This window comes from Oncorhynchus keta, chromosome 10 (genome assembly GCF_023373465.1).
Source record: "Oncorhynchus keta strain PuntledgeMale-10-30-2019 chromosome 10, Oket_V2, whole genome shotgun sequence".
In the NCBI taxonomy this organism is placed as follows: Eukaryota; Metazoa; Chordata; class Actinopteri; order Salmoniformes; family Salmonidae; genus Oncorhynchus; species Oncorhynchus keta.
Window position 1 is genome coordinate 27,027,372 of NC_068430.1, and position 14,916 is coordinate 27,042,287.

Sequence of the window (14,916 nt, forward strand, 5' to 3'; positions counted from 1 at the left end):
AATTTAGGGAGTCTTGTTTTCAGATTAGCCTTGTTAAAATCCCCAGCTACAATGAATGCAGCCTCCGGATAAATAGTTTCCAGTTTGCAAAGAGTTAAATAAAGTTCGTTCAGGGCCATCGATGTGTCTGCTTGGGGGGATATATACGGCTGTGATTATAATCGAAGAGAATTCTCTTGGTAGATAATGCGGTCTACATTTGAATTCTAAATCAGGTGAACAGAAGGATTTGAGTTCCTGTATGTTTCTTTCATCACACCATGTCTCGTTAACCATAAGGCATAAGCCCCCGCCCCTCTTCTTACCAGAAAGATGTTTGTTTCTGTCGGCGCGATGCGTGGAGAAACCCGTTGGCTGCACCGCCTCGGAAAGCGTCTCTCCAGTGAGCCATGTTTCCGTGAAGCAAAGAACATTACAGTCTCTGATGTCCCTCTGGAATGCTACCCTTGCTCAGATTTCATCAACCTTGTTGTCAAGAGACTGGACATTGGCAAGAAGAATGCTAGGGAGTGGTGCATGGTGTGCCCGTCTCCGGAGTCTTTTTTCGGAGTCGTTTTTTTGGGTCGCTGCAAGGGATCCCTTCTGTTGTCCTGTTCGTAAGGCAGAATACAGGATCCGCGTCACGAAAAACATATTCTTGGTCGTACTGATGGTGAGTTGACGCTGATCTTATATTCAGTAGTTCTTCTCGACTGTATGTAATGAAACCTAAGATGACCTGCGGTACTAATGTAAGAAATAACACGTAAAAAAAGTTTTAAAAATTACATAGTTTCCTAGGAACGCGAAGCGAGGCGTCCATCTCTGTCGACGCTGGAAGTAGGTGTAAAACTCACTATCCTATCGATTCTTCACTTCGCCGATGTCAATTAAATATTGCCTCCAACACTCTACTCAGCAAATTGGATGTAGTCAATCAAAGTGTCATCCGTTTTGTCACCAAAGTCCCACAACTGTGACCTGTATGCCCTCGTTGGCTGACCCTTGCTTTATATTCATCACCAAACCCACTGTCTACAGGTCATCTATAAATCTTTGCTTGGTAAAGCCCCGCCTTATCTCAGCTCACTGGTCACCATAGCAACACCCACTAGAAGCACGCGCTCAAGCAGATACAGCTGAAGTCGGAAGTTGACATACAACTTAGACAAATACATTTAAACTCAGTATTTCACAATTCCTGACATTTAATCCTTGTAAAAATCCCCTGTCTTAGGTAAGTTAGGATCACCACTTTATTTTGAGAATGTGAAATGTCAGAATAATAGTAGAGATTGATTAATTTCAGCTTTTTATTTTCCATCACATTCCCAGTGGGTCAGAAGTTTACATACACTCAATTAGTACTTGGTAGCATTGCCTTTAAATTGTTTAACTTGGGTCAAACGTTTTGGGTAGCCTTCCACAAGCTTCCCACAATAAGTTGGGTGAATTTTGGCCCATTCCTCCTGACAGAGCTGGTGTAACTGAGTCAGGTTTGTAGGCCTCCTTGCTCGCACACGCTTTTTCAGATCTGCCCACAAATGTTCTATGGGATTGAGGTCAGGGCTTTGTGATGGCCACTTCGTTGTCCTTAAGCCATTTTGCCAAAACTTTGGAAGTATGCTTGGGGTCATTGTCCATTTGGAAGACCCATTTGCGACCCAGATTTGACTTCCTGACTGATGTCTTGAGATGTTGCTTCAATATATCCACGTAATTTTCCTCCCTCATGGAGTCATCTATTTTGTAAAGTGCACCAGTCCCTCCTGCAGCAAAGCACCTCCACAACATGATGCCGCCACCCCCATACTTCACAGTTGGGATGGTGTTCTTCGGCTTGCAAGCCTCCCCCAATTCTATTTTTGTTGATTTGCCCTTTTCGCACCAAAGTACGTTCATCTCTAGGAGACAGAACGCGTCTCCTTCCTGAGCGGTATGACGGCTACGTGGTCCCATGGTGTTTATACTTGCCTTCTATTGTTTGTATAGATGAACGTGGAACCTTCGGGCATTTGGAAATTGCTCCCAATGATGAACCAGACTTAGCCTATCAGAAGCCTCTAAAGCCATGACATCATTTTCTGGAATTTTCTAAGCAGTTTAAAGGCACTGTCAACTTAATGTATGTAAACTTCTGACCCACTGGAATTGTGATACAGTGAATGATAAGTGAAATAATCTGTCTAAACAATTGTTGAAAAAAATTACTTATATGCACAAAGTAGATGTCCTAACCGACTTGTCAAAACTATAGTTTGTTAAGGAATTTGTGAAGTGGTTGAAAAACTCATTTTAATGACTCCAACCTAAGTGTATGTAAACTTCCGACAACTGGTCATCCCCAAAGCCAACTCCTCTTTTGACCGTCTTTCCTTCCAGTTCTCTGCTGCCAATGACTGGAACGAGTTGCAAAAATCACTGAAGCTGGAGACTTATATCCCCCTCACTAACTTTAAGCATCAGCTGTCAGAGCAGTTTACCGACCACTGCACCTGTACACAGCCCATCTGTAAATAGCCCACACAACTACCTCATCCCCATATTGTTATTTATTTTTTCTCTTGCACCACAGTATCTGTACTTGCACATCATCATCTGCACATCTATCACTCCAGTGTTAATGCTATATTGTCATTATTTTGCCACTATGGCTATTTATTGCCTCACCTCCCTAAAAAGAAATGGTCCTTTCACTGTCAACTGTTTATTTTCAGCAAAATTAACGTGGAAATATTTGGATGAACTTAAATAACATGAGTCAACAACAAACAAACTGAACAAGTTCCATAGACATGTGACTAACAGAAATTTAATAACGTGTTCCTGAACAAAGAGGGGGGGGGTCAAAATGAAAAGTAACAGTCAGTGTCTGGTGTGGCCACCAGCTGAATTAAGTACTGCAGTGTATCTCCTCCTCATGGACTGCACCACATTTGCCAGTTCTTGCTGTGATATGTTACCCCACTCTTCCACAAAGGCACCTGCAAGTTCCCAGACATTTCTGGGGGGAATGCGTTACAGGCCCTCACCCTCCGATCCAACAGGTCCCAGACGTGCTCAATGGGATTGAGATCCGGGCACTTCGCTGGCCATGGCAGAACACTGACAATCCTGTCTTGCAGGAAGTCACGCATAGAACGAGCATTATGGCTGGTGACATTGTCATGCTGGAGGGTCATGGTAGGATGAGCCTGCAGGAAGGGTACCACATGAAGGAGGATGATGTCTTCCCTGTAACGCACAGTGTTGATATTGCCTGCAATGACAACAGGCTCAGTCCGATGATGCTGTGACACACCGCCCCAGACCATGACGGACCCTCCACCTCCAAATCGATCCCGCTCTGGAGTGCAGGCCTCAGTGTAATGCTCGTTTCTTCAACAATAAACGCGAATCCAACCATCACCCCTGGTGAGACAAAACCGTGACTCATCAGTGAAGAGCACTTTTTGCCAGTCCTGTCTGGTCCAGGGACGGTGGGTTTGTGCCCATGGGCGACGTTGTTGCCAGTGATGTCTGGTGAGGACCTGCCCTACAACAGGCCTACAAGCCCTCAGTCCAGCCTCTTTCAGCCTATTGCAGACAGCCTGGGCAGTAATGGAGGGATTGTGCGTTCCTGGTGTAACTCGGACAGTTGTTGCCATCCTGTATATGTCCTGCAGGTGTGATGTTCGGATGTACCCATCTTGTGCAGGTGTTGTTACACGTGGTCTGCCCCTGCGAGAAAGATCAGCTGTCTGTCCTGCCTCACCGTTGCGCTGTCTTAGGCGTCTCACAGTATGGACATTGCAATTTATTGCCCTGGCCACATCTGCAGTCCTCATGCCTCCTTGCAGCATGCCTAAGGCACATTCACGCAGATGAGCAGGGACCCTGGGCATCTTTCTTTTGGTGTTTTTCAGAGTCAGTAGAAAGGCCTCTTTAGTGTCCTAAGTTTTCATAACTGTGACCTTAATTGCATACCGTCTGTAAGCTGTTAGTGTCTTAACGACCGTTCCACAAGTGCATGTTCATTAATTGATTATGGTTCATTGAACAAGCATGGGAAACAGTGGTAAACGCTGTACAATGAAGATCTGTGAAGTTATTTGGATTTTTACAAATGATCTTTGAAAGGCAGGGTCCTGAAAAAGGGACGTTCTTTTTTTTGCTGAGTTTATTTCCTGGTCTTTTCTTACTTTTTAACTCTGCATTGTTGGGAAAGGGCTCGTAAGTAAGCATTACACCGAAAAGTCTACACCTGTTGTATTCAGGGTATGTGACAGATAAAATGTGATTTGAACAATCGTGAACCCAGTGTGCTATTCAAAGTGAATGCACACCAGCTCACTTTGCCTTTCTTGTAAGAAGTGTGGGCTGCTTCGATGGCAAGATGTGAGTTACGGGTGAGAGGTACTGAGAACAGGTCATTTTGGAACTGAGCACACATCTCAATTGTGAGTGACTGCCTCAATTTTCTTAGGGCTAGGCATCCCGTCAGCGGAACACCAGTCGACAACATCCGGTGAATTTTGAGGGTGCGCAATTCAAATAAAAAAATCATAATATTAAACATTTATGAACATACATGTTCTTATATCGGTTAAAAGCTTAAATTTTTGTTAATCTAACTGCATTGTCCGATTTACAATAGCTTTTACATCGAAAGCATACCATGTGATTGTTTGAGGACGGCGCACCACATCAACATATTTTTCAACCAGCACAGGCTTCATAAAATCACAAACAGCGATTAAATAATCACTTACTTTTTGAAAATCTTCCTCTGTTTGCAATCCCAAGGGTCCCATCTACAATATGCATGGTCGTTTTGTTAGATCAAATCCTTCTTTTTTCCCAAAAAGTCAGTTAGGTTGACGCCATCGATTTCAGTAATCCACTCGTTCAACATGCAGACAAAGGAATCCAAAAAGCTACCGCTAAACTTTATTAAAACAAGTAAAACCACATTTCTATTTAATACTCAGGTACCCTAAAGTGTAATTAAACTATAATATTTTATACAGAAAGAAGTATGTTCCATAGAAAAGTAAAATTAGCAAGTGCGCGTCCTCTTCGTCGCAAAACTGAAAATTCTTCCTAATTTTGGAAGAAACAAGCCTGAAACCTTGAACAAAGACTATGGACATCTAGTGGAAGCCATGTGAATTGCAATCAGGGAGCTGGAATTGCATAGGACCCATAGCTTTCCATTGAAAGAGCATGGAATCTCCCAAAAAATTCTGGTTGGTTTTCATTTGGATTTATGGCTACCATATCAATTGTGTTATAGTCTCATACATTATTGTAACATTTCCACAAACTTCAAAGTGTTTTCTATCCAATGGTACCAATTATATGCATATCTTGGCTTTTGGGCCTGAGTAACAGGTAGTTTACTTTGGGCATGTAAGTCAGGCAAATATTCAGGCAAATATTCCTAGCAAAATTTGAAATTGTGTATTTTACATTAGATAAAAGTACAGACAGAGATAGAAAATGGTATATCATACACTGCAGTTGAGGAACAATGGAAAAGTAATTCTGCTTTGAAAGTTGATAAACTTGTAACCCCACTTTTGAGAAAATGGCCATTGAATATTTTGGTACACCTACTGGAGAGCTCTTCTTTGTCTACACCCATTCAGCATCGTTCACACACTCTTAAGTATTAGCCCCATCTCTTTAAGGATTCACATTAGAGGCCATTATTTAACTAATTCCTATTTACAATGACGGCCTAGGAACAGTGGGTTAACTGCCTGTTCAGGGGCAGAACGACAGATTTGTAACTTGTCAGCTCGGGATTTGAACTTGCAACAATTCCGGTTACTAGTCCAACGCTCTAACCACTACCCTCTATGGTTCCTGGCTGATGTTTTGGTCACTTTTGAATGCTGGCGGTGCTTTCACTCTAGTGGTAGCATGAGACGGAGTCTACAACCCACACAAGTGGCTCAGGTAGTGCAGCTCATCCAGGATGTCCCATCAATGCGAGCTGTGGCAAGAAGGTTTGCTGTGTCTGTCAGCGTAGTGTGCTGAGCATGGAGGCACTACCAGGAGACAGGCCAGTACATCAGGAGACGTGGAGGAGGCCGTAGGAGGGCAACAACCCAGCAGCAGGACCGCTACCTCCAACTTTGTGCAAGGAGGAGCAGGAGGAGCATTGTCAGAGCCCTGCAAATTGACCTCCAGCAGGCCACAAATGTGCATGTGTCTGCTCAAATGGTCAGAAACAGACTCCATGAGGGTCGTATGAGGGCCCAACGTCCACAGAGAGTCTGGAGACGCCGTGGAGAATGTTCTGCTGCCTGCAACATCCTCCAGCATGACCGGTTTGGCGGTGGGTCAGTCATGGTGTGGGGTGGCATTTCTTTCTTTTTTCTTTTCAGCCCTCCATGTGCTCACCAGAGGTAGCCCGACTGCCATTAGGTACCGAGATGAGATCCTCAGACCCCTTGAGACCATATGCTGGTGCGGTTGGCCCTGGGTTCCTCCTAATGCAAGACAATGCTAGACCTCATGTGACTAGATGTCAGCATGTGACTAGAGTGTGTCAGCAGTTCCTGCAAGAGGAAGGCATTGATGCTATGGACTGGCCCGCCCGTTCCCCAGACCTGAATCCAATTGAGCACATCTGGGACATCATGTCTCGCTCCATCCACCAATGCCACATTGCACCACAGACTGTCCAGGAGTTTGGCCACCTCATCAGGAGCATGCCCAGGTGTTGTAGGGAGGTCATACAGGCATGTGGAGGCCACACACACTATGGAGCCACATTTTGACTTAGTTTAAGGACATTACATTAAAGTTGGATCAGCCTGTAGTGTGGTTTTCCACTTTAATTTTGAGTGTGACTCCAAATCCAGACCTCCATGGGTTGATACATTTGATTTCCATTGATCATTTGATCAATGTGATTTTGTTGTCAACACATTCAACTATGTAAAGAAAAAAGTATTTAATAAGAATATTTCATTCATTCAGATCTAGGATGTGTTATTTTAGTGTTCCCTTTATTTTTTTGAGCAGTGTATATTTTATTTAAAAAATGACATTATTCGATGATAGTGCCTGCTAAATCAGGGCATCAATATTGTTGAGAAAAAATAGCAAAACGTTTGTAGTTCTCAATGGCTAATGTTATATCTTTCAAAAACGGCGTGGTAGAAAGGACTGTCAACACATACTGAATAGCTCACATTATAGACAGAAGCATGCTACATGGCAGACCAATCCAAACTCATCTCCCGTCATGTCCAGCCCATCCATTATCACAGCCAATCAAGGCTTGCGGGAAGGTTCCTGTCTTTTTTTGTCTTTATGGATGAAACACAAGTTTGTTATTAAGGCACTTGAACGTTCACATGTTCCAGAAGGCATTTCTGCCAGAAAAATAAAATAAATAACAATATTTATGTTCAAATGCCACTCTTGTGAAGTAGTGACGTGCGACATACGCCTAGTTTCCTGAAAGGAGTCACAATTTAACTGCAGTGTCTGTGAAAGAGCTGAATTGAGCACACAGCCTACAGATGGCAGTAGAAACTCACTATGTGACATGGTTGCCCAGTCTGTTGCACTGAGATAGCAGAGATTACTACAATTGAATAGAAAGTCTAAATATGTATATGTAAGAGGCTGTGCCCTAACAGTCTTAACAGTCTTAACTAGCTGACTTTTCTTGCCTCTCATTCTGCATGACTTCTAATCTGAAAATGAATTAAACAATCAAATATAATTCAAGGTCAAGGCCACTCACCCATTCCGTAAGGGAGCAGCACAGGGAAAGGATACTACAGTATTCCAAAGTATTGGGACACAGTCTGGAAATATATACTGTACAGTTTTAAACAGTGTGCTCAATGTGACACATTTTATTCATTTTAGCAGCACGAGTAGCGTTTACAACAACATCATGGTTGAGCTGAATATTGTCCTTGTGAATGGTGAGTTTCATTATAGAAGCCCTTCTATGTAATAGAAAAGGCATACACTTTAAAGACACTTAAAGGCACTTTGACAACTTTTGAATAGTTTTTCAGTAAGTTCATTCAAATTGTTTGTTTCTTTCAAGGTGAGTGGGGAGATTGAAAAGATTGATTCCGTAAACATATATTCTGAAAGTAAGTGCCTCTGGTCTCTGCATATAAACAGGAATTCAACATAATAAAAAAATACAATGTTACTTCCTGGTACTATTTTGGTGCATCCTAAAGAAATAAGCTTTAGGTAATTAACATTTTACATTGGAATTCGCAGGTACCCGGTAAATAGTGCACTGTAAAACCATGCATAAAAAAATGCTTCCTGCATTTAGGTGAGGACTCGTTGGTGTTTCCTGAGGGATATTAAACTCCAAATAATTGTTCTGGTGGCCTCAGAAGATCCAGCGTCAAAGTAAGTTGAATTGACTTAATTGATATGAAATTGATCCCAACCCTTCACAGTAACTCCAACTCTGGATCGGGAATGACTAAAAGGACTTTTCTGACCAGCATCCCATTAACAACCCAATTAGACAAAATCACTGTCACTGTCGGAGCAGGTGATATGAATGGACAGAGCCCCTTTGAGAAGGTACAGTAAGAATGTACTTTTCATTTCAAGGTTATAAAGTTGAAAAAAAGCTAATTGTATCCACTTTGTGTCAGTTAATCATACATTGTCTTGTTTGTTGGTGTACATCCTCCATATAGGTTGTGAAGAACAATGTTGAGACAAATGTGTATGATGGCTGGCCAGGTGTGGTGGAGGTGGGAGGCTGCATTCCGAGGAGGAGCAGAGAGTAAGGAATATGATGGTTGCACAGAAGAGTTCCTTTACAGAGCTGTCCTCATTATTTGATATGTAAAATATTACTTGTTGATGTCTATTTCTAGTTTACTTAAACTCTATCAGTTTATTTATCATTTTAGAATTGATGTATGATTTTAGAATACTTGTGTATAATAAATCTATTGATTGTACATCATCTATAATCTTTGATAGATAATGTACAAAGGGACTTCTCTTTCTCCACCTGTCTTACCCTAGAGGCTGTTAAGCAAATGGTAGAAGCAAAGTTGGGAGTTAAAGTTTCAGAGCTACATGTAAACTTAGGAAAGCAAGTAAGATGGAGTAAGGGAATGAGAACAAGAACAAAGACATTGTGTGTACAGTAGGAGTGAACCAAACCAAAGGTGGCCTTTGAACTCTCTGTGGGCTGCCTTAGCTGTGTCTGCAGAGCTAGCCCTCTGTGATTTCATAAGCTTGCCCAATCTGTGGCATCTGCTGCTAGTGGCCAAATTCCAAAACAGGGAAAGGGAAGACACTCAGAACCCAGGGCTGTATTTCATTCAGTGAACAAGGGACAAGGGAGTAAGCAAGGACATAAGCGATGGAGCAACTTTCTGGAATGAAATGCAGCCCTAGCAGAGCCTGAGAAGGTGAGAAGACAAAAAGACCATAAACAGCTAGAAACTCCCCCCCACACACACACACCTAGGTATAGTCCGTCCAGCCCAGTGCTGTCCAGCTCCTGAAAGTAGCCAGGGTGGTGACTGGTGACAGTGACAGCCATGACACAGTGTGCTCTCTTCCTGGCTTCCTGCTCTGTCAGGCCCAATTACCATAATCCCCCTTCTGTCCTTAAGTCCGCTAAGAGTGGGGAGTCAGCCAGCAACAGGTGGCTGAAAAGGGTCAGCTCTTCTACAATGGCCATGCTCAGAAGTCCTTCCCCTCACTCACACACATACAGTACACACACTCCTATCTCTCTCTCCCTCTCTCACACACACTACCCAGCCTTCTTTCTCTCCCTCTCTTTATACAATCTGACTCATAGCATGACCTTGCAATAGTTGAGATTTGATTTGTGGCGTTATGGATCCCTCCTCAACCAGCCAGGACAGCCAGTCTTAAGGAACACCTTGTAAACTAGTATTGTCTGGAGTACAGTACAGCACCCCTGTCTGTTGTTGTCACGGTGCCAGAGGGAGAGCTTGGAGGCTCCTCTTCGCCCCCGTCCATCTGCCCCCTCCCTGGAGCATGCAGGAAGGGTGGACAGAGCAGAGCTGAGCTGAGGGAGAGCCTGGAGCCTGGCCCTGCCTAGAGGAGTGGAGGGACTTAGAGGAGCTACACCTGAGCAGGCATACGGAGTAGAGCGACCAGCACATCCAGCAGTATGGGGGCATCTTATTCAAAGAAGGTAAGTCGGCTTCCTATTCTAAGACAGGTTGGAGTTGCTGTTCAACACTGTTCATTTGTCATACTATACTGCCCAAATACATCTTGTTAACCATATATATGTTTGCATATTTATTTATTTACCTGTTGATGGTGTAGTTTAGGTATAAGGGGGAGTCACATGAGTGGGCCTTTGTGCTAGAGTACAACTTATAACTAAGCTGTTATCTAATTTGCTGAATACTTAGGATTTATTTGAAGACTCATAAAGAACCAAGAACACCTTTTGGCTTAAAATAGACAGAGACACTTGTGTCTGTTTACAATAATACTATATTCAGTGTATGGTAACTGTGGACATTACAGACTAACAACATAACTTAATCACTTGGCTGAACTTCACATAGAACATAACAACTTGTATTACTTTGTCTTGACACTTGTCATATTAGCGGTTTGAATGGCAGGATTACCAACCTTGACCTTCCCATTGTTTCCCATCACACAGCCATGCATGAATGTAACTGTGCATAATGCTGGGTATGAAGGCATTTATAGAGAATGTAAATTCTGCAAATACTCCAGAGGTTTCTCATTATCCAGGGAACCTCATTGTTGGCTGTTGATCAGGCATATAATGTCCAACAGAGTATGCACACTGCTGCATTCACAAATATTTGAGCTATGGGGTGGGACACGCCTGTTTAAGGGTGTGGATCGGGGTGTGTTGACACCATGGAGCCACCGAATGTGAGCTGACAGCTGGGGTTCCCAGAGGGTTACTAGGGCAGCATGGGATGCATGCATGTGTCTTAATCATTTTAGTCAATAAGATTCTTGCTACGTAAGCTTAACTTTCTGAACATTCGAGACGTGTAGTCCGCTTGTCATTCCAATTTCCTTGCATTAGCGTAGCCTTTTCTGTAGCCTGTCAACTATGTGTCTGTCTATCCCTGTTCTCTCCTCTCTGCACAGACCATACAAACGCTCCACACCGCGTGGCCGCGACCACCCTAACCTGGTGGTCCCAGCGCGTACGACCCACGTGGAGTTCCAGGTCTCTGGTAGCCTCTGGAACTGCCAATCTGCGGCCAACAAGGCAGAGTTCATCTCAGCCTATGCCTCCCTCCAGTCCCTTGACTTCTTGGCACTGACGGAAACATGGATCACCACAGATAACACTGCTACTCCTACTGCTCTCTCCTCGTCCGCCCACGTGTTCTCGCACACCCCGAGAGCTTCTGGTCAGCGGGGTGGTGGCACCGGATCCTCATCTCTCCCAAGTGGTCTTTCTCTCTTTCTCCCTTACCCATCTGTCTATTGCCTCCTTTGAATTCCATGCTGTCACAGTTACCAGCCCTTTCAAGCTTAACATCCTTATCATTTATCGCCCTCCAGGTTCCCTAGGAGAGTTCATCAATGAGCTTGATGCCTTGATAAGCTCCTTTCCTGAGGACGGCTCACCTCTCACAGTTCTGGGCGACTTTAACCTCCCCACGTCTACCTTTGACTCATTCCTCTCTGCCTCCTTCTTTCCACTCCTCTCCTCTTTTGACCTCACCCTCTCACCCCTCCCCCTACTCACAAGGCAGGCAATACGCTTGACCTCATCTTTACTAGATGCTGTTCTTCCACTAACCTCATTGCAACTCCCCTCCAAGTCTCCGACCACTACCTTGTATCCTTTTCCCTCTCGCTCTCATCCAACACTTCCCACACTGCCCCTACTCGGATGGTATCGCGCCGTCCCAACCTTCGCTCTCTCTCCCCGCTACTCTCTCCTCTTCCATCCTATCTTCTCTTCCCTCTGCTCAAACTTTCTCCAACCTATCTCCTGATTCTGCCTCCTCAACCCTCCTCTCCTCCCTTACTGCATCCTTTGACTCCCTATGTCCCCTATCCTCCAGGCCGGCTCGGTCCTCCCCTCCCGCTCCGTGGCTCGACGACTCATTGCGAGCTCACAGAACAGGGCTCCGGGCAGCCGAGCGGAAATGGAGGAAAACTCGCCTCCCCTGCGGACCTGGCATCCTTTCACTCCCTCCTCTCTACATTTTCCTCCTCTGTCTCTGCTGCTAAAGCCACTTTCTACCATTCTAAATTCCAAGCATCTGCCTCTAACCCTAGGAAGCTCTTTGCCACCTTCTCCTCCCTCCTGAATCCTCCCCCTCCCTCCTCCCTCTCTGCAGATGACTTCGTCAACCATTTTGAAAAGAAGGTCGATGACATCCGATCCTCGTTTGCTAAGTCAAACGACACCGCTGGTTCTGCTCACACTGCCCTACCCTATGCTCTGACCTCTTTCTCCCCTCTCTCTCCAGATGAAATCTCGCGTCTTGTGACGGCCGGCCGCCCAACAACCTGCCCGCTTGACCCTATCCCCTCCTCTCTTCTCCAGACCATTTCCGGAGACCTTCTCCCTTACCTCACCTCGCTCATCAACTCATCCCTGACCGCTGGCTACGTCCCTCCCGTCTTCAAGAGAGCGAGAGTTGCACCCCTTCTGAAAAAACCTACACTCGATCCCTCCGATGTCAACAACTACAGACCAGTATCCCTTCTCTCTTTTCTCTCCAAAACTCTTGAGCGTGCCGTCCTTGGCCAGCTCTACCGCTATCTCTCTCAGAATGACCTTCTTGATCCAAATCAGTCAGGTTTCAAGACTAGTCATTCAACTGAGACTGCTCTTCTCTGTATCACGGAGGCGCTCCGCACTGCTAAAGCTAACTCTCTCTCTCTCTCTCATCCTTCTAGACCTATCGGCTGCCTTCGATACTGTGAACCATCAGATCCTCCTCTCCACCCTCTCCGAGTTGGGCATCTCCCGGCGCGGCCCACGCTTGATTGCGTCCTACCTGACAGGTCGCTCCTACCAGGTGGCGTGGCGAGAATCTGTCTCCTCACCACGCGCTCTCACCACTGGTGTCCCCCAGGGCTCTGTTCTAGGCCCTCTCTTATTCTCGCTATACACCAAGTCACTTGGCTCTGTCATAACCTCACATGGTCTCTCCTATCATTGCTATGCAGACGACACACAATTAATCTTCTCCTTTCCCCCTTCTGATGACCAGGTGGCGAATCGCATCTCTGCATGTCTGGCAGACATATCAGTGTGGATGACGGATCACCACCTCAAGCTGAACCTCAGCAAGACGGAGCTCCTCTTCCTCCCGGGAAGGACTGCCCGTTCCATGATCTCGCCATCACGGTTGACAACTCCATTGTGTCCTCCTCCCAGAGCGCTAAGAACCTTGGCGTGATCCTGGACAACACCCTGACGTTCTCAACTAACATCAAGGCGGTGTCCCGTTCCTGTAGGTTCATGCTCTACAACATCCGCAGAGTACGACCCTGCCTCACACAGGAAGCGGCGCAGGTCCTAATCCAGGCACTTGTCATCTCCCGTCTTGATTACTGCAACTCGCTGTTGGCTGGGCTCCCTGCCTGTGCCATTAAACCCCTACAACTCATCCAGAACGCCGCAGCCCGTCTGGTGTTCAACCTTCCCAAGTTCTCTCACGTCACCCCGCTCCTCCGCTCTCTCCACTGGCTTCCAGTTGAAGCTCGCATCCGCTACAAGACCATGGTGCTCGCCTACGGAGCTGTGAGGGGAACGGCACCTCAGTACCTCCAGGCTCTGATCAGGCCCTACACCCAAACAAGGGCACTGCGTTCATCCACCTCTGGCCTGCTCGCCTCCCTACCACTGAGGAAGTACAGTTCCCGCTCAGCCCAGTCAAAACTGTTCGCTGCTCTGGCCCCCAATGGTGGAACAAACTCCCTCACGACGCCAGGACAGCGGAGTCAATCACCACCTTCCGGAGACACCTGAAACCCCACCTCTTCAAGGAATACCTAGGATAGGGTAAGTAATCCTTCTCACCCCCCCTTTCTCCCCCAACAAGATTTAGATGCAAGTGGCTGTTCCACTGGTTGTCATAAGGTGTATGCACCATTTGTAAGTCGCTCTGGATAAGAGCGTCTCTAAATGACTTAAATGTAAATGTAAATGTCTTCTCATCAGGGGTCTTGTGTCATATCTGAGGAATTTATGACAGTCAGATTAATGGGAGTATATCTGACCTGATTCATACAATATATATTTCTGTGCTATGGTGAAGCCAGCCTGGAGTCAACAAGTGTTAATTTGAATGAGCTGTGAAGTTAAGAATTTTGTTAGAAGAGAACACATTACAATATCACCTACATCAGACACCTGCAGGTGCTTTACCCTCATTGATATAGATTCACTGGAGTTTGCTGCAGATTTTTTTGCATTGCTTTGTTTACCATGCCATTGTCTGTTATGTTATGAAATACAACCATCATGACATTCACGGATCTCAACACAGTGTGACTGTATCTTAAGGTATCTCTTGTCATTTTCACCAATGAAATGACTCAACCTTGCCCAACACCACCACCATTTCAACTACAAAGTCCAAATCAGAATTACCCCCATGGGTAAATATTAGGAGGAGGCATATGCGCTCTCTATTTTTGCCCCACACATCCATTAGTGGAGGGGAGGATGGAGAGATAGAGGGAAAGTGCACTGAGTGATCGAGTGAGAGAGGGAAAGAGCACTAGGCTCTCAGAACAGTGAAAATGTCACTGCACGACCAGGCTGTAATTTCATCCCCTCTGCCAGTTTCCGGGCCCCGCTTGGCACCATGTGAATACCCGGTCAGCCTGGACCTCACTAAACAGCGCCGGTACCAGCCATCAGCCCCACCAGCACAAAACAACACTCCCTTTCACTGCGACTAGCACAGAGACCGGAGGGGA

General features: G+C 45.5%; 1 protein-coding gene across 1 annotated transcript in view; it reads left to right on the top strand.

The window, feature by feature from the left end:
• The first annotated feature begins 9,798 nt into the window (after positions 1-9,798).
• The window catches only part of LOC118388443 (protein FAM107B-like), a 53,422-nt gene continuing 48,304 nt past the window's right edge, over positions 9,799-14,916 (top strand). The window contains exon 1 of the mRNA XM_035777533.2: positions 9,799-10,153. Coding sequence (XP_035633426.1) covers positions 10,130-10,153 — 24 coding nt within the window. The 5' untranslated portion in view covers positions 9,799-10,129. The remainder of the gene's footprint in view (positions 10,154-14,916) is intronic.